Source organism: Aedes aegypti, chromosome 2, assembly GCF_002204515.2.
Source record: "Aedes aegypti strain LVP_AGWG chromosome 2, AaegL5.0 Primary Assembly, whole genome shotgun sequence".
NCBI classification, from domain to species: Eukaryota; Metazoa; Arthropoda; class Insecta; order Diptera; family Culicidae; genus Aedes; species Aedes aegypti.
The window spans coordinates 205,394,877-205,422,405 of NC_035108.1; the positions used below are offsets into that span (position 1 = coordinate 205,394,877).

Below are 27,529 nucleotides of genomic sequence, written 5' to 3' on the forward strand. Positions count from 1 at the left end.
TTGGTTCAATATTTCTACACATTTTTGTGCTACTTTCAAATAGTATAATGTGAAGTGATAATCATGAAAAATCATAACCAAAGCCTATGATAAAACGATTTTTTGATGGACTATGTGTACTTGGTCCACTCTGACTGAACTAAAGACCACCGTTCAGTGAGTTGGTTCACTCTGACTGAACAATTTCTAGGAAAATATCAATCATTTAATGCTTGCATGGTCAAACTCGGTGCATATATCTAAGATAAACAGATTATCAAAACCGTAAGACATCATTATCGTAAATCATTCAATAATCCATACCGTCAATACCGAAATCAGTGGCCTAACGATAGCTTGGAAATTAAGGTTTTGCAGGGTCAGAGCATTGAAGACCATAAATATTCAAAGATGCGTTCAGTCAGAGTGGACCAAGTGAAAAGTATACTGGTCTAATGAGCGGGTTCTTAGGCATTCCATACATACACCATAGAACTACCGTAAAACGGGGTATCTTTGATAATGCGGGTAACTTTGATAGTGCGTAACCCACCACATACTAAACGAAATATCATAATTTTTGTTAATCGGTTAAGCAAAACGAATGCAAAACTGAAGAATATTAGTATAACACTCCATATAAAAGCTGTTTTCATTTGAATCGAGACCATTTGAGGCTTTTTACACGAATATTAAAAATTGGCACAATTTTAGCATTTTTAAAACGCTTACAAACAATCTGTTCTACGATCACTATTTGATGTACTTTTGAATAGTTGGCCACTTATATTTGTAAGCCTAGTTATCATAGAACTTGAATACTGTCTCAAATCTCTTAGCGAAGAGCATTTTCACAAACTGGGGCCATTTTTGTAATCTAAGTCAGAAATTTCCATATATAACGTTAAACGCCTATAGGTATGCAATGCCCTACAAATGTTCGTTATTCATTCAATTTTGTTCGATGCATACTCCATTATCAAAGTTACCCCAAAACAGAAAACCGACTTTCGATTATATGAAAAATTATACATCCATTCAAAATAAATTTTTTGGCAATCTATCAACAGCAATCGATAGGTAGGATGCCAGTACTTGTTTTAAAAATATGAATTATAATTCTTTGAAACAGCATGCATAAATATTCAAGTTTTCTTCGAAAAAACTATCAAAGTTACCCCGTTTTACGGTACCATAAACTTCTATTGGACGCTGAAATATACTCAAAAAATGCAATAATCAATCAGTTTATTGCTTTTCCACACTTGGTCCACTCTGTTTGCATTGAAATTGTTGCAATTTCTGACCACCCATCCAAATATGGTAAATGGTCAAAATTCAAAATCAAATGCATCGAATTAAGTAATATTTATAGATTTCTATTGATGGATGAATAGAAGAATTATTTGATGTCGAAAATCTTGCAAATCTCTTGTAATATTTTTCATTTCCACGCATTCCTCATCGCGCTGATCATTTCCGCTGTTATGGTAATAAGCACTTGGTCCACTCTGACTGCATACTTTAATCGATTTTTATTGATCATTCAGAGTAAATTTATAACATAACTCACGCAGTATTCATCATTCATCAAATCTGATCAAAATTAAATGGAGGTTAGATAATTTCGCATCTAATGAGAAAATAATCCAATATCCCAATATTTGTACTCGGTCCCCTCTGACTTAACGCCGACCAACTGTAAGGCTGTCTTCAGTGTCGTGTGCTAGATTCAATTTAAAACATTTGAATAGTTGATCATTAGAAAAACCTGTGTTGATTCGAAGTGTTCGAATGCCTCAAATCCCGGACACCGGCTTTGAATAAAAAAAATTTTTTTTTTTCAATTCCTCTGCAAACCAGTCTACTTTTTATCTAGAGAATGGATAACATAATGACCTACTTTTCCTACCGAAAGAAACAGTTCTACTTTTCAGCACTAATACTCGTATCGAAAAGTAGCACTTTTCAGTACTGTTTTGGGAGTAATCAAATTGACGTCGGCTTACATCCTTACGTAATCTATTCAACTGCTCTGAATTTTTCAATGACTTAGTCAGCTGCGTTCTGATTCTACATCTGATTGACGAACCGAATTGAATCTAATTCGGATCGTAGACTGGGATGTAGAATCAGAAGCTAGTTGGCTGTGAAGGATTCTGAGTTGAAGTAGGACGTGGAGGAGGCAGTAGGATTTGTGAGTTCACTTTATAAAGATGGGAGCTTTTTGGGACGATTCGTGTATACGTATGAATAGACAATTCAGCACATGAATGACTTAAAGTATGGCTGAAAATTGTATACGGCGTCTTACTTGATCTGTCTTTAACGATGAGCAGTGGAAGCGTCAAAATTTGTGACTGTCATCTCACAGCCTACCTGATTGAAAAATACTGAATTCTTACTACGCATGAATGTCCATATGCACCTTGCATTTCAACGTTTATTCTCCATAAAATAATCCAAATATAACGGCATTTTTCATAATTGGCAAAAAAAAAATTATGCACTTCCCCAGACAACCAGAAATCGCATGAAAGTTCACGTTACAACTCGTTTATTCATACTAATTACATCAAACCCGCAAAACACCATGGATAAACTCGTCAGTTTGATAAGTTTCCTCGCATAAAACACTTCTTTTCTGAGTTCATTTATACATTTTGTTTCGTCTCGTACACTCGTACAAAGTAAGTCGCATCAATCCGTAGCAGCTGTCAAATCAACATTTATTATCATAAGTTAAGTCGCATAAGATCACAGGTTGATTCGGTAGAATATTTATACACTCGCATTGTATGTTATTATTCATCACATAATATATGCACGCATATCGCCTCCACTTTTGTACGTAGAAGGCCTTTTCGCGACATCTTATAAGTGAAATTTTGCACATATAAAGCCTCCAGGTGATTTCGTTATACGTACATTTTGGTTGTCTGGGTCGTTGTAAAACTCGATTTTTCCAACACTCGTCGTATTTATATGTTTATATGTACGACTCGTGCTGAATAAAATCATTATTTTGCAGTTGCATAAATAACTATTGTCGTTTTTTTATAAAAAGCAGGGTTGGCACACATGCCCCAAACTGCCGATATTTGCATAGTCGCTTTAAGATTTTTTCTTCGCAGGTTTCGCCCCATCGATATTAAATCATAGTATTTGCCATCATATGCTCAATAACGTGATTAGTATGCTGAAAATGTCAATAGCGCCGACTATACAAATATGAGCAGCAAAGTCCGCTAGATTAGAATAAGTGAAATAAAAAAGATTGTTTTCAAGCTTTTTTTGATGATTTTTTTAATAAATGACTTATTTTAGAGATCTATTTTTTGTTGTAGCTTTCTGAAAATAATACACCACTAAAATAGTACAGTCAACTGTGTCATTAAACAAAAAAAATGGCAGTTGTTCGCATGCTCCGCTTTTAGCATGATCAGCAAAGAAGGGCGGCTTGTGCACCTACTCACGTTTTAAAAGGCATTAAACTGGAGAAATAGTAGGCAAACATTTCTGATCTGCTAGTGCACAAAGTCAAAATATAAAATGCACTGTTGTTGGATGCTTTTTTCGCGAGATAAGTTGCCTTTGATGTTTTAGCGCAGTCTTGGAAGTTTGATTCCAAACTGTTTCACCTTAAGGTTCCGCACTTTTTTACTGCCGGTTGCTCATGTGTTCGCGAAATTTTCCAAAATCAGTAATATCATGCAACTCTTTTGGATTCTCAGCATTTTTCTTAGACATGCCTTTGAATAATGGATAAAAAGATGTCAGTTCTTAATTCTTCCTTTATTTTGTTTAATATAAAAAGGTGTCTTAGTAGTGCTACTATAGGTACAAGGAAGCTTAAATTTCAATCGAAACTAGTTATTTCGATCTTTTTTTGAACAAAATTCAGCTGTTAATCAGTAGTACTTAGATATATAGCTCCTGACCTTCGCGTCAAAAAATATCTTGAAATGATTTATAGCAAATCGGCCGTAAAAGCCGCTAGTGCGACTATAGAGGACTAGAGGTACAACGACCGTATTTTATATGTTAAACGAGTTACCCGAGATGTCATGGTTGGTCTCGATTTAAGATCTATTAGAAGCTATCAGACAAGTTGAGACTGAGGTGGCCATTCTCAAAAAGCTTCCCTAAGTTTGTTACAGGAGTATATTTTTATACTATGTGGGCTTACCAAAAAAGTTTCTACCAGAAATTTCAAAATAATTTTGCTAAAGAATTACCCGAAGATTTTTTTTGGAATTTATTCTTTCAACTGCTCCTGGAATGATTTCATTTTATATTTCTTGAGAAACCTGAATCGGGATTTTTTTTTAAGTAATCGTGAATGAAATTTCTCTAGGATTTTATGAGTGTTTCTCTTTGGATTCTTCTAGAAATTCTCCCATTGATTGTTCTATGAACATCTCTAGAGATTTCTTTAAGAATGTCTTTAAAAATATTCTATTTTTTTCTCTTCATCATGTGGAGTATTTATCATCTAAATAGTCTGAGTTTTGGCACTAAGATGCACTCATATGCTAAAAATATTGATGCAAATTTCGAACCCAATAGCTTTTAGAAAACCACCCATGACGAAGAGAACAAACCGGCCGTAAATACAATCCTATTTCTCTATAGATATTTTACTTCTACCATTTTCTAAAAAAATGGTTGCTCTTGCTTCAAATATTTTTTTGGGAATTCTTCCAAAGATTTCTGCAGGGATCTCTTTATTTTTTTTTCTCCGGAGATTTTTTTTAGTAATCCCTATAATAAGCACAAGGAACTCCTCCATGAATTATGCAAGACTTTTAAAGGTTATTTAATGGATTCTGTTGTATGCCCTGAGTGTTTTTTCTACAGAAATTCTACAATTATTTCCAAAATCTTGCCACATGCTTTGTCTAACTAAACTAACAGATCATAATGGATGGATTTTTTAATCGTGCACTCAATCACAAATGTTTTTATTTTTATTTTTTTGATACGCTATTTTGACAGTTTTTGATGAAGAAAGGATTAATCGCAGAAAAATGTACTGAAAATTGTAAAGCTTGACCACCCGATTTAGTTTGCCCTTATCCAGAATTCTCCCATAAATGTTAAACGATCGAATCCGATGCTAAATTGTGCTATGATCTAAATTCTGTCCTTCAGTACTGAATGATATACAGTCAAACTTCCATGAGTCGATGTTCCATGACTCGATATCGACTCATGGAACCCTACTAGAAACTAAGTTTCATGGTGTGATGGTCCCTCGAAACAGCTTTCCAAAGGGGATCTGTTACATGACTCTATATTTCTATGAGTCGATGATGCCTTCAATATCGACTCATGGAGAGTTGACTGTACTGCTTTGCGGGGGATAACCTGCATGGTTGAATGAACGACCGCCTTCGGACTCCACTCTTTATTGGGTAAGGTAATGCTCACTCTGGGTGTCTCCCCCGTCTCAGTTTCTCTATGCCATTTACGAGCGATCGAGTACACACAATTCAACTAGAATTAAATATGATTGATAAATTGCATTTGATTTCAAGCAGCTTGGCCAAGAAGGACTACTAGCTGCTGTAACGACGGCAGACTACGAGAGTCGTACAACAAATTTAGTTTTATAGCTAGATGCCCAGATTCGTGCAAATGCGACGGGGATCTGTTTGCTTTGCATACACACCAGATATGTGGGTTTGGTCAATGAAAATGCCATCAAATGACCATCGTTTGGTAGTTTTATGGCCACGATAAATCAAGCAAACCAATTGAAGGTCGCCAGTAGTATGTACTTATAGTTTGCCCATCGAATTGCCGAGATTGCTCATATTACGTTGGCGGCTTGTTTATTGATGCTGAGAACTATACAACTGATACACACAAGTGGGTTTCAAGTGTGCCAACTAGTCTAATGGTCTGTTTCATTTGTTTATCTTTTCAGAAGTACCCCAAGAAAATGACTGCATTTTGCCAAACCAACATACATCGCCAGTCAACAAGCGGAAGGTTTTTAGTGGGTAAGTAGATATTAACTCAATTTTTGGAAAGAAAACAGCAAAAAGTTAAACTCCAACTTCAGAATGAGCTCGTTTCATAAATTAGCGACACACAATTTGCCAAGCCTTCCGCGAAACGAATGCCCCCTCTCAATATGTAGACATGTAGTTATTTTATCAAAGAGCGTCGATAACTCGATAATGAACTCTTCCGGAAAAGGCACAAAAGGGAAAAGTTCTTCCATACCTGTTGTAGCCTCTAGCTCTGCACAAGAGCGTAGCCAAGGGGTGACCGTTTCCCTCTCCACTGGCCGACGTAGATTGTTAGATTGTCTTCAACATTCACGTTTATGTATTCTTGCGTCGTGATAAACTGCCCATACTCGCAAAACAGTCCCATTTCAATTTTCATCACTTTTGAGTTTTTTTCATGAATCATGTTTATTGTTAGTGTACTTCATGGTATCATACTTAAAATTGTATTTTTGTATGGACAAAATGCGAAAAAATACCAAATCATGTGCGTCCCATATTGAAAGTACTCGCATAACAGTCCCACTAGTAGATTACGACGAAATTCATGTACCCTTATTCCAATTTGATTTCTGTAATCTTGCATCGTAGTTTTCATCCCATAAGAAAAAGAAATGCTACAAATTACAGTGTTTTAAACTATCTGCACTCCATAACAAATGTTGTTTTTCATTTTTGTCTAGAATGCTTCTGGTGCGATGAGTGATTGAAACATATCTAGTCCTTATGAGAGTCTTAATTATAAATAAGATAAATAGCTTCCCTCTAAGTCAAACCTATAGCTGTCATAACTTTTGTCTTCTGATCAATTACCTAAATCTAACGACATGGAGGGGAGGCTTTTTGGGCTAACATGGGAATTAGCATACCACCACTGGTATCGTCGACTGGTCAAGCAGTACGTTTAGCGACACTAATGGTGATAATTAAGAAGGTCCAATGAAAAGCCAGCATTATGGATATCTAAGAAATGTCCAACAGCTTTTTCGAAATCAGGCCAATCAAAACTTACCCGCCTTAGTACCTGTGTGTCAGATACTACAACATGCTGCAGGTGAATCCTAACTACTTTTCCTATATGGCCGGCCGCAACGCTTTCATCAAACCCAGGAATGTCTTGAGGACCACCATATTATTTTATATTGTATAATAAGTATTGCAATTAAAATATGAAAGCACTATAGTAGCAAAAGGAAAAGTCCCTTGGAATCCATGATAAACTTGGCAACAGGCTTCCGAATTCTCACTCACTCTCACGATAATGGATTTATCCCTCACAGCAATTTTCAGCGATCAGCTGCCTTGCGATTTTATCCGTCCACAAAACAAAGCGAAAATAGATAATTGCACATTTCCGCAGCTGTGAGAAGTTTGTTTTCTCTTTCTCCGATCCATGGAGAATTTTTCCTGTACCCATCGCCACGAGCAGCAGTTGCTTTTATGCACCAAATTAACCACTCCTTTCGTCAAGTTGGTGTGGTTGCATGGTTAGAGTGCACGCATCGCGGTTGTTTTTAGCAATGTTCTAGGTTCGAATCCCGTAGCCGGCACTAGTTTTTGTTTATCCACATAGTGATAATTCTCCGGAGCAGTTGGTGAGCGAAAATATGATGGAGTGAAAATCAAATTATCCACAGAGTGGAGTGATTTTCGGTTATCCACCATCGTAGCTCCAGGGAAAATTAGTGTGAGCGATAAAAGATGTTCACGTGAGGAAGCGAAAAAAGCATTCTCCTTACGTGCGAAAAATCGTAGATTTCGCATCATTGATACGAAAATTCAGAACCCTGCTTGGCAATAAATGTGTCAAGATGCGCGATAACTAAGTAAGCAAGTCCCAAGTAATGGGACTGGTATGCGGATATATTTAAATTTGAAGAGGAAAGTACTCGGATAACGAGTTCCATTGGCAAGTATCTTGGATTTGTATATTTATTAAAAACAACCGTATTCACAATACTTTAGTAGTTGTTCATTCTCTTGTACTCTAATGATAATGTGTTGAGTAATGTCACTAGAATTTTCTGCTGCCTGCAGCGGCGTTACGAAAACCTTTGCAATAATGTTCAATTGCGTTTTTCTCGACATGATGATTTTCCTGATGGGACTGTATTGCGAGTATGGGCAGTAAAGACTTCTACTAAAGATCTTCACAGAAATATTTCAGAGATTTCGGCTTTGCAATCCCCTCTCCTCATCTGTTTATTACTCTAAATATATCTTGTTTTAATATTCCTTAAGGAATTTTCCTGTTTTATTCTAGAAATCTTTCCTAGGGGTACCTCGGATTTTTTTAAGCGAATCCTCAGAAATACTTCAAGGTATTATTTGAATTCTAAGAATATTTCAGAAGGTCATCTAATAATTTCCTCTGAAAATTTCTAAAAAATCTGCAAAAGTTTTCGATAAAAAATTCCTCAAGACATCTGTATCCATTTATAAAATCCTATATCTGGTCGGAAATTACACCTGGAATTACATTTTTGGAATTTTATTTGCTTAGAAATCATTTCAAAAGTTTTTTTTTTCTTTTATTGCTTGGTTAATTTCGGCCATTTTTGTAGATTTCTTCAGTAATTAATTTAAAAGTTACTGCTGATAACTCTCTCGGGATTCTACCACGACTAACTCAATGAAATACTTCAAGGATACCTCCAAGAATCCCTTTTCACTGGAAGTTCTTGATGACAAGCAACCTAAGACTAATAAAACAAAAGATCAGGGATACTTCTGAGAGCTCCTCTAAACACTTCTTTAGCAAGGAATTTTTCCAACATTACTTCAAAAAAAAAATTGCAGAATGACTCAGATGCATTGAATTTGTTGCATTGTTTATTTTTTCAAGCATTCCTACTCGGGTTTGTATGAATTACCCCTACAGAATAAAAGGTTCTATAGCGATTGCTGCAGGAGTATCTCCAGGCAATTATCTACGATTCCAACAGAGATTTTTTCCAAGAATTCAATTTAGGAATTCTTCCTGATGTTCATTTGAAGATTTATCAAAAAGTTCTTCAAATTTTTGCAATAATTTTTCTTTTAATTTCATGTATTCCAGTTAAAAAACACGATAAAATAATTTTGAACATTCCCTACTGAACTATTGTTTTTTAAAAGGTGTTGTTCAGTATCCTACCTGTCTAATAGTAAATTAGTTCGTAATTCAGATGACTCTTATCACTAGTTAATTACCAAATTTCTGCAATTATTAAGAATGTATTGTTTTAGCTTCCGTCTAAAAGTAAATTGGGTGGGAGCTGTTTTAATCTATTCTGGGATTTAATTATATATAGTCGGCCCTACATTGGCGAATCGACGTCGCCCTATCTCCGTTCTGAATCCCGGTCTTTGAAGATAATGAGCATATCTGGTTCGGTGTTGATGAAACGCACTTGCGAAAGACCAGTTATGGTGAATATTCTGCTCGTTGATGATTTTGTACATTGAAGTTCCAACTTGAAGAATGTGAAGCCCTAGTATTGGTGGTACTTTTTGTTCAGGTAGCTCGTAAAGGTCACGTGTTGGAAAAGGTACGGTAAGCTTCACGCTATGTCTGAAACAGACGATTATAAAAATCGAATGTACATCGGATTTTTTCTCGCTAGAGATCAGTATTTGGTCTATATTTTTATAACCGGAAGGTTTTAAAATATTCTATCGGTGAAATTTTTTCCATACATTTTGTATGGGCTGAAACGCGTCGAAAACGTGATTTTCATGGGATTTTGTATGAAAAATGACTAAAAAGTGGAAAAAATTAAAATTTCACCGATGGAATATTTTAAAACTTTCCGATTATGAAAATATAACCCAAATACTAAACTCTAGCGAGAAAAAATCCGATGTACATTCGATTTTTATAATCGTCTGGTTCAGACATAGCGTGAGCTTAGGATTGATTGTATACAGCGATTTTGTTGAATTTGTAATGGTTTAAGATAAACCTTATTTCAAGAACCCCAAGCTGCGATACCGTATTGGTATCAGAAGGCCGGCTCCAAAGGCAAGTTCTCCACCAGTTGGGAGATTGTGTACCATTAATCACCAGATCTGGACAAATCTCGTTGTCACATTTGAGTGAGCTGAAAAGCATCATTTTGGTTTTATTCAGGTTTAGGGCTAGCAGATTGTTTTCCAAATATGCCGTGACAAGCTCCATATCTTGTGTCATCTTATCTACGACTCTTTCCGCGTGTGGACCTTTGTATGAGATGGCGGTATCATGAGCAAAGAGTCTTGGTTTACCTCTAAGTACAGGTCGGACTCGATTATCCGGAGACTCGATTATCCGGGGACTCGATTATCCGAGATTCGATTATCCGGAATTTTAGACTCAATTATCCGTAATTTGATTTTTGATGTTCTTGTTTTTCAATTTTTATGCATAAATCTGAGATAATTTGGTATTGCAATATACAATATGAATGGTTTTTCAGTTTTGAACGTATTTAAGAAAAGGGGGGGTTTGAAAAAGTGGTTTTTTGTGTGTATGCTGGCCAAATTTTTTTTTTTTTCTTGTAATGACCCCTACTGTTCCTAGAAATAATTTCTGGCTACACCACCGCATGATATAAATAAAACAACAATAAAAGATAATATTTAGGTTCTTTTATCGAAGATTTCAATTTTTTTCTTAGTGATTCGATTATCCGGAGGATTCGATTATCCGGAGTGAAAAAAAAATCGATACTCCGGATAATCGAGTCCAACCTGTAGTAGTTTTGATATATCGTTTAGATAAATGAGAAAAAATAAGGGACCTGAATTGCTCCCTTGTGGTACACCGCAAGATACTGTGCAGGCTTTGCTCTTCATTCCATTGACGACGACTTGTTGATACCGATTGAACAAATAGCTTCTGATGATATTGAGAAGAACTCCACGAATGCCGTAAGCTTCCAACTTTTTCAGCAACATCTCATGATTTATTGTGTCGAATGCCTTAGATAAATCCAAGAATATGGATCCAGCGCAACTCTTTTTGTTTACAGCAGTTGAAATTTCGTCTACCAGCTCCAGAATTGCAACTTCGATTGATGATCTTTGTCTGAATCCAAACTGATGTTCATACAGCATTCCGGTGGTCTCAAGAAAACTTGAGAATCGGATGTAGATCATCTTTTCAAATATCTTGTTGACCGCGGGTAGAACTGAGATGGGCCTATAGTTAGTAGGGTTTATGGGATCTCCTCCTTTAAAAACTGGAAACACTAGCGACTGCTTCAGACATTCAGGATAGACACCAATACTGATACTGTCGTTGATACAATCTGCTAATATGACGGATAGGTGCGTAGAGTGTTGGTTCAGTGCAGCTATTGGAAATCCATCGATTCCGGTTGCCTTTGTGGCATCCAGATTGCTAATGATTGAAAATACCTCAGTCTTCGACGTAGGTCGCAAAAATCGAAAGAGATTGCATCTGTCCATAGTATTGAACATATTTAAAGCGCCGTTTGATGCCAAGTTGCGAGCTTGTTGTTGACCGACCGTCGAAAAAAGTCATTAAAAGCATCACCAACTTTCTCAGGGTCTGTGATTTCAACTCCGTTGATTAGAAAAGCATGTTGTTTGGCTTTCACTGACTTTTTCCGATCAGCTCGGAAATTCCAGAGATGTTTTGCGTTATCGATCGATAAGACTTTTCGATAATACACAGACTTTACTCGTTTCTTGCATTCAGCCAGTTTTTTGTTCGAACGATCAAGAATGTCTTTTAGTTGCTGATTCTGTCGATTGCCTTTACATATTTGGTATAGTATTTTGGATGCTTTGCTTAGTTCCCATATTTCCAGGTTAAACCAGGGACAGCAGTTATTTTTGATACGCACTTCGATAGATCTACTACTTGAATGAATGCGACGAAGATTCGTGTAATTTCCAGAGATCGCTACCAGTCGATCGTTTGGAGACAGTGTTCTGAAATCGAACGAGTTAAAATAATTTTGAAACTGTTCGTCCAATCGTCTGTAGTTAGTAATAGTTTTGGTATACACTTTGGTAGCCTTGGAAGCTTTAGTGCGGAACAAAGTGAAGATATATCGATGATCACTGAAGTTACAATCCACGGTAAAGTTGGTAAGTTGGTGGGAGTTGTCTGCATCAGCAACTATATGGTCCAGTATATTATTGCTGCTGGGTCGCGTAACAATCGTGTTTGTTACAACCATATTATATGCAGCGAGAAGCTGAAAATAAGTCTGAATTCCTCTAGAATCAGAGTTGTTGATTGGCAAATTCATGTCTCCTAACACGAATTGAATAGATTTTGTATCTAAAACCTGCTGAATTCATAATCTGGAGGACGGTAAATTCAAGGATGTAGACTGCATTAGGTTTCGTCAATAATTTCAATCCAATATGATGACATCCAATATCTATTGAATTGGCAGTTATTTCGTACTTAATTTCTTCTTTAACGAAAACGGCCAACCCGACAGCTGATGTTGTACGGCAAGAATGAACGCAGATGTACCCTCGAATATTGTAAAATCTGGATTCTTTAATCCAAGTTTCTCCGACAAGCAAAACGTCCACAACCACAGGCAAAGTCGAATTTTTCAAAACGGTTCAATCCTCGAGCATTAATTTGTAATAAATTTAATCCCTCGAAGGAGGTTGACAAAATCAGTTCATCGAATGATTCCAAGTAAACGTTTTTCGATTGATTATTCTCTATAGTTACTAAAATGCTATCAATTCTGCATATCTTTTGGAGCTGAACTTTTATTTTCTGTTCAACAGTCAGTTCAGGTCATCTCTGGATTTAACTGATATTGGTTTGGATCCCTCAGAGTGTTTACAGGAAATGACACCGTTGCGCACAGGCCACACATAACGAATGTTTAACGATGCCTTGATGTTTTTTGAGCGTACGCAATAATTGCATTGATAATGGTGACAAATCATCTCTTACAATAATTGTTTTCGGAACTTTCAAGAGTTTCTTAAGAAAATTTCCAAGTATTTAATCTAGGAATTATACCTGAATCTTATTTGTAGATTTCTCAGAAAGTTCCTCAAAAACTATGAAAGATTTTTTTTAAATCTATCGGGTTATAGAAAATATGTATGGCATAAATCACCCAATTGGTGGGGAACGTGCCTCTGAAGCAGGCCTTCTGATACCGTCATAAAATATACGAATGTGGTGGTACCAACTTTTATGTTTTGCTTCTCTTACCGCTAAATGCAAACACTAACCACGTGGTATAACTGTCAACACATTGGATATCATTGGAATAGCCCTACATGCGAATATAGTATTGGCTCTATATTGTCCTGTACGCATCACTCTTTGAAACATTAATGAAGTAGTATTAGGGATTTCTATGCGCAGGTAATACTTTTATTAGGCGTGTCTGCACTTGTAGTGCTCTAATGCATTTGTGTTGCTGATTTGGGGCTTATTATTAGTGCTTATAGTTACTTGGGGTTTGTAAAATGATTTTTGTGAACGAACTTTTGAAATAGCTCGTCCCCATGACAGAAAACCTGGCTACATCCATGGCTCTACTGGTTCGCTTCTGCACTCCTGCACGTTCCGAGGAAAAGTGTGAAGAAATCAATAAAACGATATCACCAAACCGTCATCGTTACGTCGCAATCAGGAAACGGCGGTCGGCGGCTGTGTCCTGTTTGCGCCTCCATGATTGTCGCTTAATTGCTCTCGTCGATTTACTCAGATTGTAGCAAGAGTATTCTGGATGGGAAAATGCTTGTAGGGGTGATTAATACACGTTTTCGCAGCTAATTATGGTCGAAATTGAGAACTTTGAATAGCGCCTTTAAAATTTTCGAGTCAGTAAATCTCTTGACAGCGAAAAACGGATGCAGCAAATCAACTCCATTACATTACCATAACGGCCAAGTTTATCGTTCGGTAGTGAACTAAGCAAATGGACCAGTCGATGATGGTGTGTTATGGAGCAGTATACGAGATGGTCGTAAAGTATTTTATTAGCTTGTAGAACAAACCATGTGAATTGTCCCCTTGGAACATGTAAAAATGAACTTCAATGCTAAACAAAATCATCCCACAGGATGTTGGGAGGAGTGCTGACGATGAAGGAAATGTAGATATATGGTTCATCGTGTGTGGCCTAGCTATACGCTGTGTGGTATTCTTCCTCAGTTTTCCGACTTTTCCGCCTACTGACATGGTGTATGCTCGGTTGACAATTTGTACTTTTAATACAGTACCAACCTACCACGGCTTAGCAGTGGGTGCTTCATGTCGAGTCGTTTAGTAGAGGATAGTAGATATAGTTCATGCATAATTGACCTTTAAAGACATGCATCGGGATAAACGAGATAATCGAGAAAAGGAGTAAATGACGAAGTTTGGGGTCTTCCTCAGCCGAGTGGTTAGAGCCCGCGGCTACAAAGGTGTCGGGGTTCGATTCCCGGTCGGTCCATGATCTTTTCGTTACCCGTAACGCGAGTAGATCACCTTTTCGTGGTGTGTTACGGGGTAAGATCTACCAATTTGAACCCTAGTCTCATCTTGTTTGTCGGGCTAGGGTAATATGTTCTGGTAATTCAAGGATTCGCGGCACAAAGTCCTTGTTACTGGCAACAGTTTCTGTCCCGAGACTACACTTGAAGCCAGGATAACAATCATGAGTATTAACTCAACAAGGACTGTAAGTACTGGTAATTCAAGGACTCACGTAAATTCTGATTACTAAACAAATTTTCTAGCTTGATTCGGTTTTTCCCTTTTTTCTAGTATTTTTCTGGGACTAAACTAAAAGCGAAACAAAGATGTGACTAGAGTTCCGTTGCATGGTTCCTCAGAAATTTAATCGATTATGTTTGCTAAGGGGCGCACCTTCGCTGAGATTTAAATTTCTATGAAGGGTGTAAATAGCGGGACCTTTTCATCATAGTCGATTTTTATCAATATCTGAGGAATCAAAACAAAAACTGTACAGAAATCGATGCTTCATTACCTATCAATGGAAATGGAGTAATGCGACATGCACTATACACTAAGGATACGGGTAATGCCACAATAGATCTAAATACTGGTCGCAGTGGCGCATCCGAACAGAGAGAGAAAACAAATGATCTTTTCGTAATGGAACGTTCCTTGATTTTCTTGGGCATAGAGTATAGTATCGTCGTACCTGCCACACGATATACGAATGTGAAAATGGCAACTTTGGCAAAGAAAGCTTTCAATTAATAACAGTGGAAGCAGGTCCATCCCACTCGGCTTTAGTACTACTTCTAGTTCTGCATTTGGTCCCTTGGTACCGTAAAACGGGGTAACTTTGATAGTTTTTTTCGAAGAAAACTTGAATAATTATACATGCTGTTTCAAAGAATTATAATTCATATTTTTAAAACAAGTACTGGTATCCTAACTATCGATTGCAGTTGATAGATTGCCAAAAGATTTATTCTGAATGGATATATAATTTTTCATATAATCGAAAGTAGGTTTTCTGTTTTGGGGTAACTTTGATAATAACGTATTTATTTATTTATCACCGTCTAGAATTAAAAATAAATTCCCCAGACTGTATCGTACTCTAAGATCCTTATTCTATTTTAAAAAACAAACTTTGAAATATTGAAGTCGAACACAACACTCACATTATTGAACGCACGAAAACATTTATCCAGAGGGTTATGAAACCCGTATGAAGTCCTATGGCGTCTAACAAAAAGCAGGTTACGTTCACGTAGTTGACGGAGCATACAGGGACACATTTTCCAACAGCGACGGACAATTGACATTTCCTACAATCAGATCGAAAACAAGCAGTCTCTGTAGTTTTGTACGTCTGGCAGAGAGCGTTTCCAAAGCGATGAGGATACACCGGCTTCTATAATCCGGCAGATCAGTTGGATTTGCCCAAGGCAACTGGCGAAGAGCGTACCGAACGAAGCTACGATGAACTCTTTCCATTCGGATGATCTGCGTAGTATGATGTGGAGACCACACACAGACTGCATATTCCAGAACGCTTCGAACAAGCACACAGTACAACGACTTCAAAGCGTAGATATCCTGAAAATGTTTCGTACTACGTCGAATAAATCTGAGGGCAGCGAATCCTTTGGCAGTGGCGATGCTGATATGTTCGTTGAATTGCAGTTTATAATCGATTATGACACCAAGGTCGCGGATGGATTTAACGCGCTCCAAGATATCTGAGCCCACCAAATATTCAAAGTCGATTCGGGACTGGCGTCGGGTGAAAGAAATTTGTTTACACTTCTTGGTGTTCAGCTCCATTCCATTTTCAATGCACCACACTTGAATCTCGTTAATATCGGCTTGAATAGCACAACAGTCGAGAAGGGACGAAATGGTTCTGTAAATTTTCAGATCGTCGGCAAACAGCACTTTGGGTGATTTAAGCCGGAAAGGCACGCCAGATGTAATAGCGAAGTTTCGAGATTTTGTCACGGTTTGTCAGATATGAATGGAGCCAATCAGTAATCCAGCGCGGAAATCCCAGATAGTTCAGCTTCGCAACAGCGAGATCATGTGGAACTCTGTCGAAAGCTTTGGAGAAGTCGAAATAGATGGCATCAACTTTTTATCTGTTCTCGAGGGCCGTCGATACGAAATCAGTGAACAACATCAGATTCGTAGTGGTTGATCGCTTTTTAACAAAACCGTGTTGCGAATCTGAAATTAACGGTTGAGCAGCTGCATACAAAGCGCTATGAACTAAGCTTTCGAAGATTTTAGCCACGCAGCACTGAATGAAAACACTGCGGTAGTTCTCGGCAATCTGATTGGAACCAGATTTGAAAATCGGACTTATTGAAGCTACTTTCCACAGCTGCGGAAAAGTTCCGTCACGGAGCGATCTGTTGAAAATAATGCATAGAGGCAATTGCAGAGATGCGGAACATTCTTTTAGGAACACTGGAGGAAGATTGTCGGTTCCTGGTCCTTTGGAAATAGCAAGTTCATTCAAGGCTGATGAAACATCGTGTTGAGTTAATTCTAACAGCGGGAAGTTTATATCAAACCCAGGAGACTGCCTGAGGTTATCGGAAATAAACGGTGGCGAGCTGTTACGGTAAACGTTTTCGAAGCAATCTGCAAACATGTCAGCTAATGTTTCAGGAGAGTTAGCGGAAAACAATTATTGTGTGTCATCTCAGCTGGTATCCGACTTGAGCGTTTGCGGTTACGAATAAAGTTCCAGAACGAAGAGGGGTCTTGTTTAGCAGTCGTCTCCAGTCATGAAATATAGGCCCGAAATGCTTCCGTTTGGCATTCGTTATACCGATTTCCAATTGAACGGAGATTGTCATAATTAACAACCGTTCTTGTCCGAAAATAATGCCTACGAGACTTCCGGAGGACATTCCGTAAGTTCTGTAACTCGGAAGTCCACCAATGGTGCTTAAATGGTTGACATCTACGACGTCTTCGCGGTACATTTTCGCTGAGAATCCCATTCAGAGTATCATAGAACATATGTACCGTCTCATCTGTTGTCTTACCGTGAAACAACGTAGTCCAATCGATAGAGGAGATGGCGGTGTTGAGATCAGCGAAGTTGCAGTGACGAAAATCGTAGTCATATGTTTGATTCGAATCCATAACGTATTGCAATTGATAATCTTCTGCGTTGATTCGAAGAACGAACGGCATATGGTGGTTGTCAATCCCGAAGAGAGGTGCCGGCGGTTTGATTAACTCTGCATCACCTGGTTCGTTGACGAATGCCAAATCGAGTATTCGGCCGTTCGTGTTTTGCAAGCTCAATGAATCGAACAAAATTGAAAATAATGGAAGATTTATAGGGCGTTGCATACTTCTAGGCGTTTAACGCTATATGAAAATTTCTGACTTAGATGACAAAAATAATCCCAGTTTTTTATTTTTGCTAAGAGATTTGAGACCGAATTCATGTTCTACTACAACTAGGCTATCAAGGATAAGTGACGAACTCATTATGACTTCATCAAATAGTGATCGTAGAACAGATTGTTTATGAGCGTTTGAAAAATGTTAAAATCTTATTCATTTTCAATATTTGCATATAAATCCTCAAATGTATTTGATTCTAACGAATATAGCTTTAACACGAAGTGTTTTACTAATACTCTTTACTTTTGCATTCGTTTTGCTTAACTGATTAACAAAAACTTTGTTATTTCGTTTAGTATGTTGTGAGTCTAGAACTATCAAAGTTATCCGCATTATCAAAGTTACCCAGTTTTACGGTACTGCAAAAGGTGACCAAGTTTTACAGATCGCAGTACACTTTTCACGGCATTCTAGATTTTGCTCTATTACCTTATGTGCCATCGTTATGACATTTGTGAATAAGCTCTTAGCACTTAAATCATTTTAACAGAAGACCAATTAGCCAATAAGCACCAATGCCGTTAATTATTTTTAGATTACGAAAATTGATACGATTGATGAAATCATGCTTGAAAAACTGACAAATTTTATCATTGTTATCCGCATTGTTGATTTCGCTCAATAATTAATAAGTTGTTTTAGGAATTCGTTAATAAACAAACTGCTGTTTTTGTTTATGACACGTCCATATTAGGGCGAAATCGTATCAACTTGCAAACAACGTACAATTTGGAGGTGTCGATAGATTTCTGTTGACTGGTAGCCGGACTCATTAGCTGACACATAACAAAACCAGTGTTTTCAACACTGCTTCACATTGGTGATGTAGTGGAAAAACCAGATTCTTATAATAACGAAGCTGCCTCATGGAATTCGCAAATGTTATGATGGTGACTTGACGACAGGTCAAGAGAATGGAAATAATTAGTTGCAATAGCGCATAGAAGGGGGGCGAATTCGGAAGGTCGTCTGGTCAAAAATCTAAACCGCATAAACAAATCCATATGTGCGAAGTTTTCAAACATGCTGGCAGTTGTTGATGGAATTTCACAGCCAGCTGCATTTCTGTTGCTCTACAAAGCATTCAACTGTCGTTCAGAGCAGCAGCACCAAGCTATAATTAATCACTTCGGAGGGAATTGAATCCACACCACGGCAGTCATCATGATTCATGTCGGCATCCATGTTCGGCGTGGACATCTCATTAAAGTCTGGTATGTTGAATGCGTTTTCAGGCAGCCGAAAAAGGAAATGATTAGGACTGAGGCGGATTAGTTTGGCTTGTGTGCATGTACAAACATGTTAAATTAATTAGAAAATTACATTCAGACTGTCGCCACTGTTATACTTTTTCTGTGCCTGACATGGGTCATGTCAGCAAGTCCGAAGCTGTCATTAATAGAAGTGATTTTTTGAAGCTGATCAGTTTTTAATGGGATGTGACATTGCTGGCAGGTGTTCACATTTGTTAAGAATGTACTCCCATAAAGAGTGTTATGCAGCACGAGCGATCAATAGTGACGTACAAAATTTTAAGATCACCTCACTTATTTTTTTATAATTGCATTTTTTTTTGTATTTTTAGCATATAAGTAAATGTTACTTTACATTAAAAGCATAATTTTACTATTCAATTTAACGAAAAACGCAGTTGCAGAAACGTTATATTCTGGTAAGATATGAATTGATTTCCCCAAACTAAAATTTTTAAAAGTAAGGGGTTATTTGATCAAACAAAATCGTCACCAAAAATGTCCATATTAAATATTTTCTACGGCATTATCAAAATATTTACCTTGAAAACTGCAGTGCATTGCTAGAAAATAAAAGCATAGGAATTCAGCGGGGCCCAGATAGTCATATCGGTTAACCTGCAGCTATTCAGCAAGACCAAGCTGAGGGTCGTGGGTTCGAATCGCACCGGTAGAAGATTGTTCCAGGTGGGAAATTTTCTCGACTTCCTTGCCACTCGAAATACGAATGCAAGAATGCTCATAAGAACTTTAAGCTAAGAAGCAGTCTACGTCCTAGTCGGAACATAACGCTAGAAAGTAGAAGACATTTGTTAATGAGGTGGTCCTAAAGTTTTGTCCGTCACTGTATGCTGCGTTGAATTGCTATTTCAAGTGAGTTAAATTGAATGTGTTATTATGTTATATAACTTATTGAGAGAATCAATCCAGCCTTATAACGTCAGTTGATCACTTGCACAAGTCATAAATGTCACACATCTGTGCGTCTTTAAAATTGTGTAATCAATTGTGATTCTGCTACCCTTTTCACCGTCCTGATCCAATGCTTTCATCGTAACATACCTACATAATATGTACAACACGAATGCAAAAGGGGTGGCAACCAATAGATTCAATTACCGTTCAATTAGCAGAGCGTATTGACACCTTCTCGATGGATGTCAACGAAGACCAACATTTTCGCAGAAACCTGGACGTGCAATCGACCACAAATGCAATTGTCACTCATCCGTGACCATGCGGACATTTTCTGACCGGTGGTGCTTGATTGGTCGTCTGGTAATTGTAATCAGAAGTATACTGTGCGACTGGGTTGCAAATATTTACTCATTACTTTATTCGAAATAATACGTGATTATTGCACATGCTTCGGTTTGAATGCAGATGTACTTGAAGAGTATTAAAGCACTTCTTGTAGGATTGAGATAATCAAAACGTGTATAACCATAAGTCTACAAATCTCGCGTTTAGTATCATAAGGGCGTAACTGCAATGATCGATTTCTCTTCATCGATTTTCTCTTTAGCTTACTACTTGGCCGGGTGACTATTTTCGAATGCTATTTTTGATTCAGTAGATAAAACTTATCGTCCTTCGTCATTTTGCATCATAAAATGTCACCAAAATCGATTGAATTTTGAGTCCTAATCCAAAGAGAAAATCGACGAAGAGAAATCGATCACTGCAGATACGCCTGTATGATACTAAACGCGAGGAATATTATTTCAAGATAATGTTTTGAGTCAACACGTAAGAATTGTCGCATAATCTTCTTTTTTCTATCTTCCAACTTCTACATTAAAAAAATGTACCGCCGCGTGGGGTGACATTGGGCCTAGGGGGTGACTTTGACCGCCCTTTTCGATGCATCTCATGGCTAGTAAGGAAGCCAAAAAACTAATCCATGACCTTCCAGTGGCTATTTATAACGTATTCTTGAAGCTTGCCACACTGTTTTCATTGTTCTGGTTTTAGTTTGCTGTAAAAATCTTGGCCCAAAGGCATCCTTATGGCCCAATGTCACCCCGCACGACGGTAATGGTGTTTGTATGTAACGAAATGGCTTGAGAACGGGATATCGGATTTTTTAAATTCTTCCATAGCACTGTGTTTGCATTCGTCGATTTCATACCCTTTTTGAATAGCGCCCAAACCTTTAATTTTAGCGATATAGTTTGTTCGGAGAAGTTTCTTGGTGTATTAAAGCGCATCTTTTGATGCAAAAAGTTTTGTGATCAATCCACCTAGTAGTGAGCAGTGCTGGGAATGGTAATAGTAGTAGGCTTGAATTTTCGAGAAAATCACGTGGATCTCCCAGTACAGTAGTTTAAAAACGTGAATCTCATCAAGTAGCCTATGTTGGGTGCACGAATTTTCTAAATCATGAGTGTCATTGAAGGCTCTAAATGCGGGAAATAGAACATTTTTCTACAGTAATTCTGGGTTGCCCTTAGCAACGGGTGTTTTGCTATTTTCGAGGCATTTTGCCTACAGCAGCGATGGGCGTGAGTTTCACTGGCTTCGCTGACTGTGATTGGCTTTGCTTGGCTACTGTAGAGTGAATTTCAGATTTTTTCCCAACCCTGGTAGTGAGATACAAAAAAATACTATTTATTCACATACAACGGCATTTATCTCAAAAAGTATAAAAGATAGAACAATCGTGTCTTCGACAAAGTTTTTTCAAATTGCCAATTCTACAACTTTGTCGAACATACTATATTTCTATCTCACGGTGGATTGATCACAACACTTTTTGCACCAAAATATGCGCTTTGATATACCAAGAAACTTCTCCGAGCAAACTATATCGCTAAAATCAACGATTTGGGCGCTATTCAAAAAGCGCATGAAGTCGTCAAAATAAAACAGTGCACAGTTATGTTCCTAAAGTTTTCCAACGTGTTTGTGTATATAAATAACACAGGATAATGAACGGGTAAGTCGAGAAAAGGGGAGCGAATGGAACTGTCATTTTGTACGTCCTTTCATGGCGTTTTTCAACAACGTACTTGATAGCAATTCAAAGTCTGCCAGGATCATTAGTCCATGATAACTCTCTAAACTACCGTGAATCGCAAGTCAGTCCCATCTGTAAAATATATTAACCCGTATAGGCCTGAGTGAAAGCAAAAATACTAAAACACTCATCGCTCAGCGAATTCTTAGCGGATTCGAATGATTTTTTGTCAGTATACGGGTCAACATTTCTAGTTTCTAGAAGTAGCCAGAGGAACTCGGGAATATTACTGTGGCCGGAGTTATTCCGGTGGATTACTGGGTCAAGTCGGGTAAAAAACGGCTATTTTTTGGGACATGCCAAGTAATCTTTATTTATTTTCAATGATAATCGCTTGAATTTGCATAAATCATTAAGATCTGATATTCAACATTATGAATGAAGTGTTTTGCATCGTTTAAAACATACCAGATCTGACCACTCGGACTTATTGGCCGGAAGAACCGGCAATAGATTTGTTGGATACTAAACCGTTTCAATTCTCGAAAAGTAGAAATCAAACATAATTGTGCACTAAAATGCGTTCCGATAAGCTTGGCACAGATGTTCAGATACAAATTGGCCACTTTATCGTAAATTTGAGGCGCCTCGGAGACGCAAAAATGGTCATTTGTAGATTCAATCAAATGCAGGTCTCATAGTTATCCAATTCAATCGTTTCTCAAAAGGCTTGCACTGATGCAATTTTCTTAAAGTTCCGTGATATAGTGTCCACATTATAGCCGATTCCGAGAATTATCTGTGACTTGAAATTTGCCTACATCCAGGGGCAGAAACGCACAGTTTCCTTTTCACCCGACCTGACCCAGTGACTCACCGGAATAACTCCAGTCATAGGAATACTTCCACTTCTTCTTCTTCTTTCTGGTGTTTACGTCCCCACTGGGACAGAGCCTGTTTCTCAGCTTAGTGTTCTTATGAGCACTTCCACAGTTATTAACTGAGAGCTTACTATGCCGATGACCATTTTTGCATGTGTATATCGTGTGGCAGGTACGAAGATACTCTATGCCCTGGGAAGTCGAGAAAATTTCCAACCCGAAAAGATCCTCGACCGGTGGGATTCGAACCCACGACCTTCAGCTTGGTCATGCTGAATAGCTGCGCGTTTACCGCTACGGCTATCTGGGTCCCCGCGAATACTTCCACTTCTAGAAACTAGATATGTGTGCCAGTATACTGACAAAAAATCATTTGAACCCATTAAGAATTCGCTGAGCGGTGAGGGTTTTAGAATTTTTGCTTTCACTCAGGCCTATACGGGTTAAAAACACTAATTGAAATTAAATAAATAAAATAAATAAATAAATAAATAAATAAATAAATAAATAAATAAATAAAAAAAAAAAAAAAGATCTTTTGGCGTCAACAGAAAGATTTCAACCCCTACTATATGGGAAAAATATAAAAAGAGTGATAAAACTATTTTTTCAACATAAAATCGCTTGAGCCACTATTGGTATACGTGTTCCAGTAGTTGCGCTATTGATCCAGTAGTAGGGTAGATGTATTAATCTTCGCCATGCTTTAGTTTTCGCCCCCTTCACACAAATTTAGACTTTTTTGTATGAAGGGGCGAAAATTAGTGCAAATTTCTTGGGTGGCGAAATCTAGATCTCTACCCTAGACGTTTGGGAATGATACAAGGAATTTTAAACAAAATGATAAATTTTTACATAGGTTTAATATTTTTCCCTCTGAACAGCAACTAATATCTTTCGAATGAAGCATAAAGATCATCTCTGGGACTTTTCTTCAATTTTATACATCCATTTTAAAAACTACTTCCATCCGTTAATCCACTACTGGAAAACGACGGCAACTATTGGTGCAAGAGTGCAAATTTTTTGCGTAAACTTAATTATTTATATGACTTTTTGATGAAAATAAAAGGCTGAAATTTGGCAAATCGACTAAACTAAGGGCGATCTATCCATCAAAAATAGCGCATGTCGTTTTTATTCGAAAAATGTACGTTTTATTCCATAGTCCAATCTACTGGTACATTACAACCATTGGTACCGGCACTCTATGTTGCTTATTTTGACAGATAAGCCTATATTGTCTGAGACTCACAGATTTCTTCAGTGTTTGTTTTTTGTTTTGAAGCCGCAATTCCTTATAGATTCCTCAGTTGAAGAATCTCGGGATATCAGACGAATATTTCGTTTTTATTGCTCTCTGCATTATTACACAACTAGTGGTCCCGGCAAACTTCGTTTTGCCATCAAATAAGCTGTTAAAAAACGCTGTGTCGTCCCCTACAAAATGACAGTTCTGTGCACTCTCGTTTTTTCAAGTTTCCCGGTGAATATCCTGGAATTTTCATATACACAAACACGTCGGAACTCTTGAAGAACAAAACGGAGAAAGAATCATTCAAATTCGTTGACCCGTTCGTAAGTTATTTCGTGACATACAAACACCATTCCATTTTTATTTATATTGATTCATCTATTTTTCCATGCCGATGAAGAATCAGTATATGTTATAGTGATAGGCATAAGCATAAGGCAAATTTCTTAATTTTTAATTTTGCGGAGTTATTAGCGAAAAAGGATGGATGAAGAGAAATCGATCATTGCAGTTGAGCCCTTATGAAACAACTATGTTGATATGTCTGTTACAACTGCATATTGGTCTGTGACAACTTGCATGTGGTAAAGGCAGCAATTAAGACACAATAAACCTTTAAGCGCACTAACCCATAGTTTTCAAAAAATTTGTTCAGCTTCTCCGTTCTCACGTAAATAGACAAACGCTAGGTAATGTACCGCGGGATCAAAATTCTATCCGGGCCATGTTTTACAACTTGTGCAAAAGGAAGCCTTCCGGTTTACAATTCACCCGCAAAATTAACCGAACTATAAAATATGCATTAGTAGTCTCTGTCTCTAAGCTATCATATAACTACAGTTTTCTACAAGTTGCACGAAGCTCCGACGGTCGATCGGTTTGCGCTTGTTGTGTGGTGTGGTATGGATAACAACTCGAGCGTTGGCAATACCCACCATATGGATGAATGGGTACTTCCCAGTAGAACAGAGAGGCATTTATTATCAGAGAGGTAGGTATTTACTTATACCTATCCGGCGTCATAGGTAACGTGCACCGCACAGTGCGATAAAGTGCCCATAACGACCATGCTGATAAGGATTGTGTTTTCTTAGAGTTCCGCAGAAATACATAATAACTCGAGTTGTTTTAATAATAACGAATGTTAAAACTATAGACTGTAAAGCAATAAAATACTGTTTAATATCATTATAATATTTTTTATGGGAAAATATGAACAAAATTACGAAATTAAAAGATTATTTTGTTTAGAGCTGATGACGAGCAAACCGATTTCACTGCGGAACACGTTTTTGTCTCAAGCTCCAAAATACCGCTATTTACTCAATTAAGGGTTGCTGAGTCCATTGCCGTTATCAGAAATCTATGTCTAGTTTTGAGTTATTGACTGCTGAAAATACTAAATTTGACTGTTTCAGCCAACTTGCATGCAAGTTTACCAGCTTGTACGGCATTTTTTTGCTTAATTTGTCACAGAATTCAAACTTCATATATAAAACAATTATTATCAACAAAGTTCATAATATTTTCGATGGTAAAATGTTATTTTTTGTGGTTCAGAAAAGTATTGTATTTTGCCATATAAGAGAAACGAAAAATTTTGTATGAAGACTGCAAGCATGTTGAAAAAATCGATATCAACAAAATTTTATCGTGAAATTTCAACTGAATTGTATCCAAATTAAAAGTTCAAGTCTTATTTAGCATGTTTGGTAGATTATAAAACAAAAAAGTTTGATAAATCATACTTCAAATTTCATGTAAACATCAATAAAAACAGTGTTTTATGCAAATTTGGCGACCTGTAGCTAAAAATTGTGACGTGCTGGAACATTTCTGAAAACGGCATCAGACTCAGCGACCCAAAATCTACTAGTGACAGATAATTTGATCCTTGAGACACACAAAAATGTCATTTTTGTTACGCTGTGTTTTGTACCAATTTGAATATGAAAAAAAAAAATTTAGCTCTGGATCGAACACCAACTGAAAAATACACTGTCGCAGTTACAGTGTCCGTTCGATTTTGGCAACATGCCAAAAATTTTCATATTGACTAAATCGTACCGTACCAAAGTCGAACTTTTTTTTATTAAAACTTTCATCACCGTAATAATGACAACAAATTAATTAAATTTACCTTTACCTTTAGATATTTTTCCAGTCATTTCCATAAGGATTTCTTTCGTGTATTCTTCCAGGGAGTGTTTCATGAACTCTTCCATGGAATGAATTCATGAAACACTTTCACGAAATCTCTTGGAATTTATTCCAGGAATTTCTCTTGCCGTTTATTTCAAATCTTGAAGAACTAAGAAACTACTTAGGGTAGAAGCACCGGTTTTGGCCATCGTTTACATAGCCAATCAGCTTGAAACCTTTTGTGTTCAGGAAAGATCCAGACAAGACGTCCATCGCTTTTCGGGATTTCTAGACCCCACCCCCCTTCCCCCTCTGTTACGCTTTTTCCAATACCTAATACATGCACTGTCACACTTTCGTAGACCCCTCCTCCCCAAATGATGGACGTCATTTTTGGATGACCCCTCAGTAGATTACACTCACGTGATAGCGTTACATTGATTTACTCGTCCAAATTGATTCAAAACATTAGAAAAACAATTAATTTTTCTTATATTTTCATTCACTTACCCATAATTAGGCTATGATACTTCTAATTGGGCCACTCTTATAAGAAATCAATGCGATTGGCCAATTTAGGAATCAAAACTACATCTCTGCCCGAAACTGGTTCTGGTGGCCTATATTGACCAACGAGATTTTCAAAGCGAAAAACATGTTTTAGCTCAGTTCCGATATTTTTCGGATCCCAGACTTCTGACAAATTCGCCTGGCCATTCCCTGAAGAAATTCTTGGATAATTTTTTAAAGAATTTCTAGAAGAAGTCTTTTTCAGTAAAAAAAGCCGATTTGATTCTCAACTTTGGAATACTGTAACTTGATTGCTCTATGAGTATGATAACGACATGACATTTTATCAGAGAATGTGTTTTGTGAGGAATCATTATTGAAACTTAGGAGTCCCTGCTTGGTCTCTTTTTGACTCCTGTTCAATCTCTTTTTTTTCGAGCATAAGGTCTCTGAAGCTCCTATTTTGGGACACTTAGTTGACTCCTCTTCTTTCTGGCCTTATTGTTCCCAACTGGAACAGAGCCTGCATCTCAGCTCTATGTTTTTATGAGCACTTCCACTGTTATTAACTTAGAACTTTCTTTGCCAATTGACCATTTTTGCATGAGTATATCGTGCGGCAGATACGAATATACTATATACCCTATACCTCTATATAAGATATACTCTATACCTCTATATA

The 27,529-nt window shown here is 37.4% G+C and overlaps 1 protein-coding gene across 3 annotated transcripts in view; it reads left to right on the plus strand.

Annotated features, from left to right (window-relative positions):
• The window catches only part of LOC5570339 (triple functional domain protein), a 298,245-nt gene that overhangs the window by 225,611 nt on the left and 45,105 nt on the right, over window positions 1-27,529 (plus strand). For 2 of the 3 annotated variants that reach the window (XM_021843781.1, XM_021843782.1), the window contains exon 9: window positions 5,912-5,987. In XM_021843781.1, the coding sequence (XP_021699473.1) occupies window positions 5,912-5,987 (76 nt within the window). The remainder of the gene's footprint in view (window positions 1-5,911; window positions 5,988-27,529) is intronic. The other variant, XM_021843783.1, reaches the window with a different exon arrangement.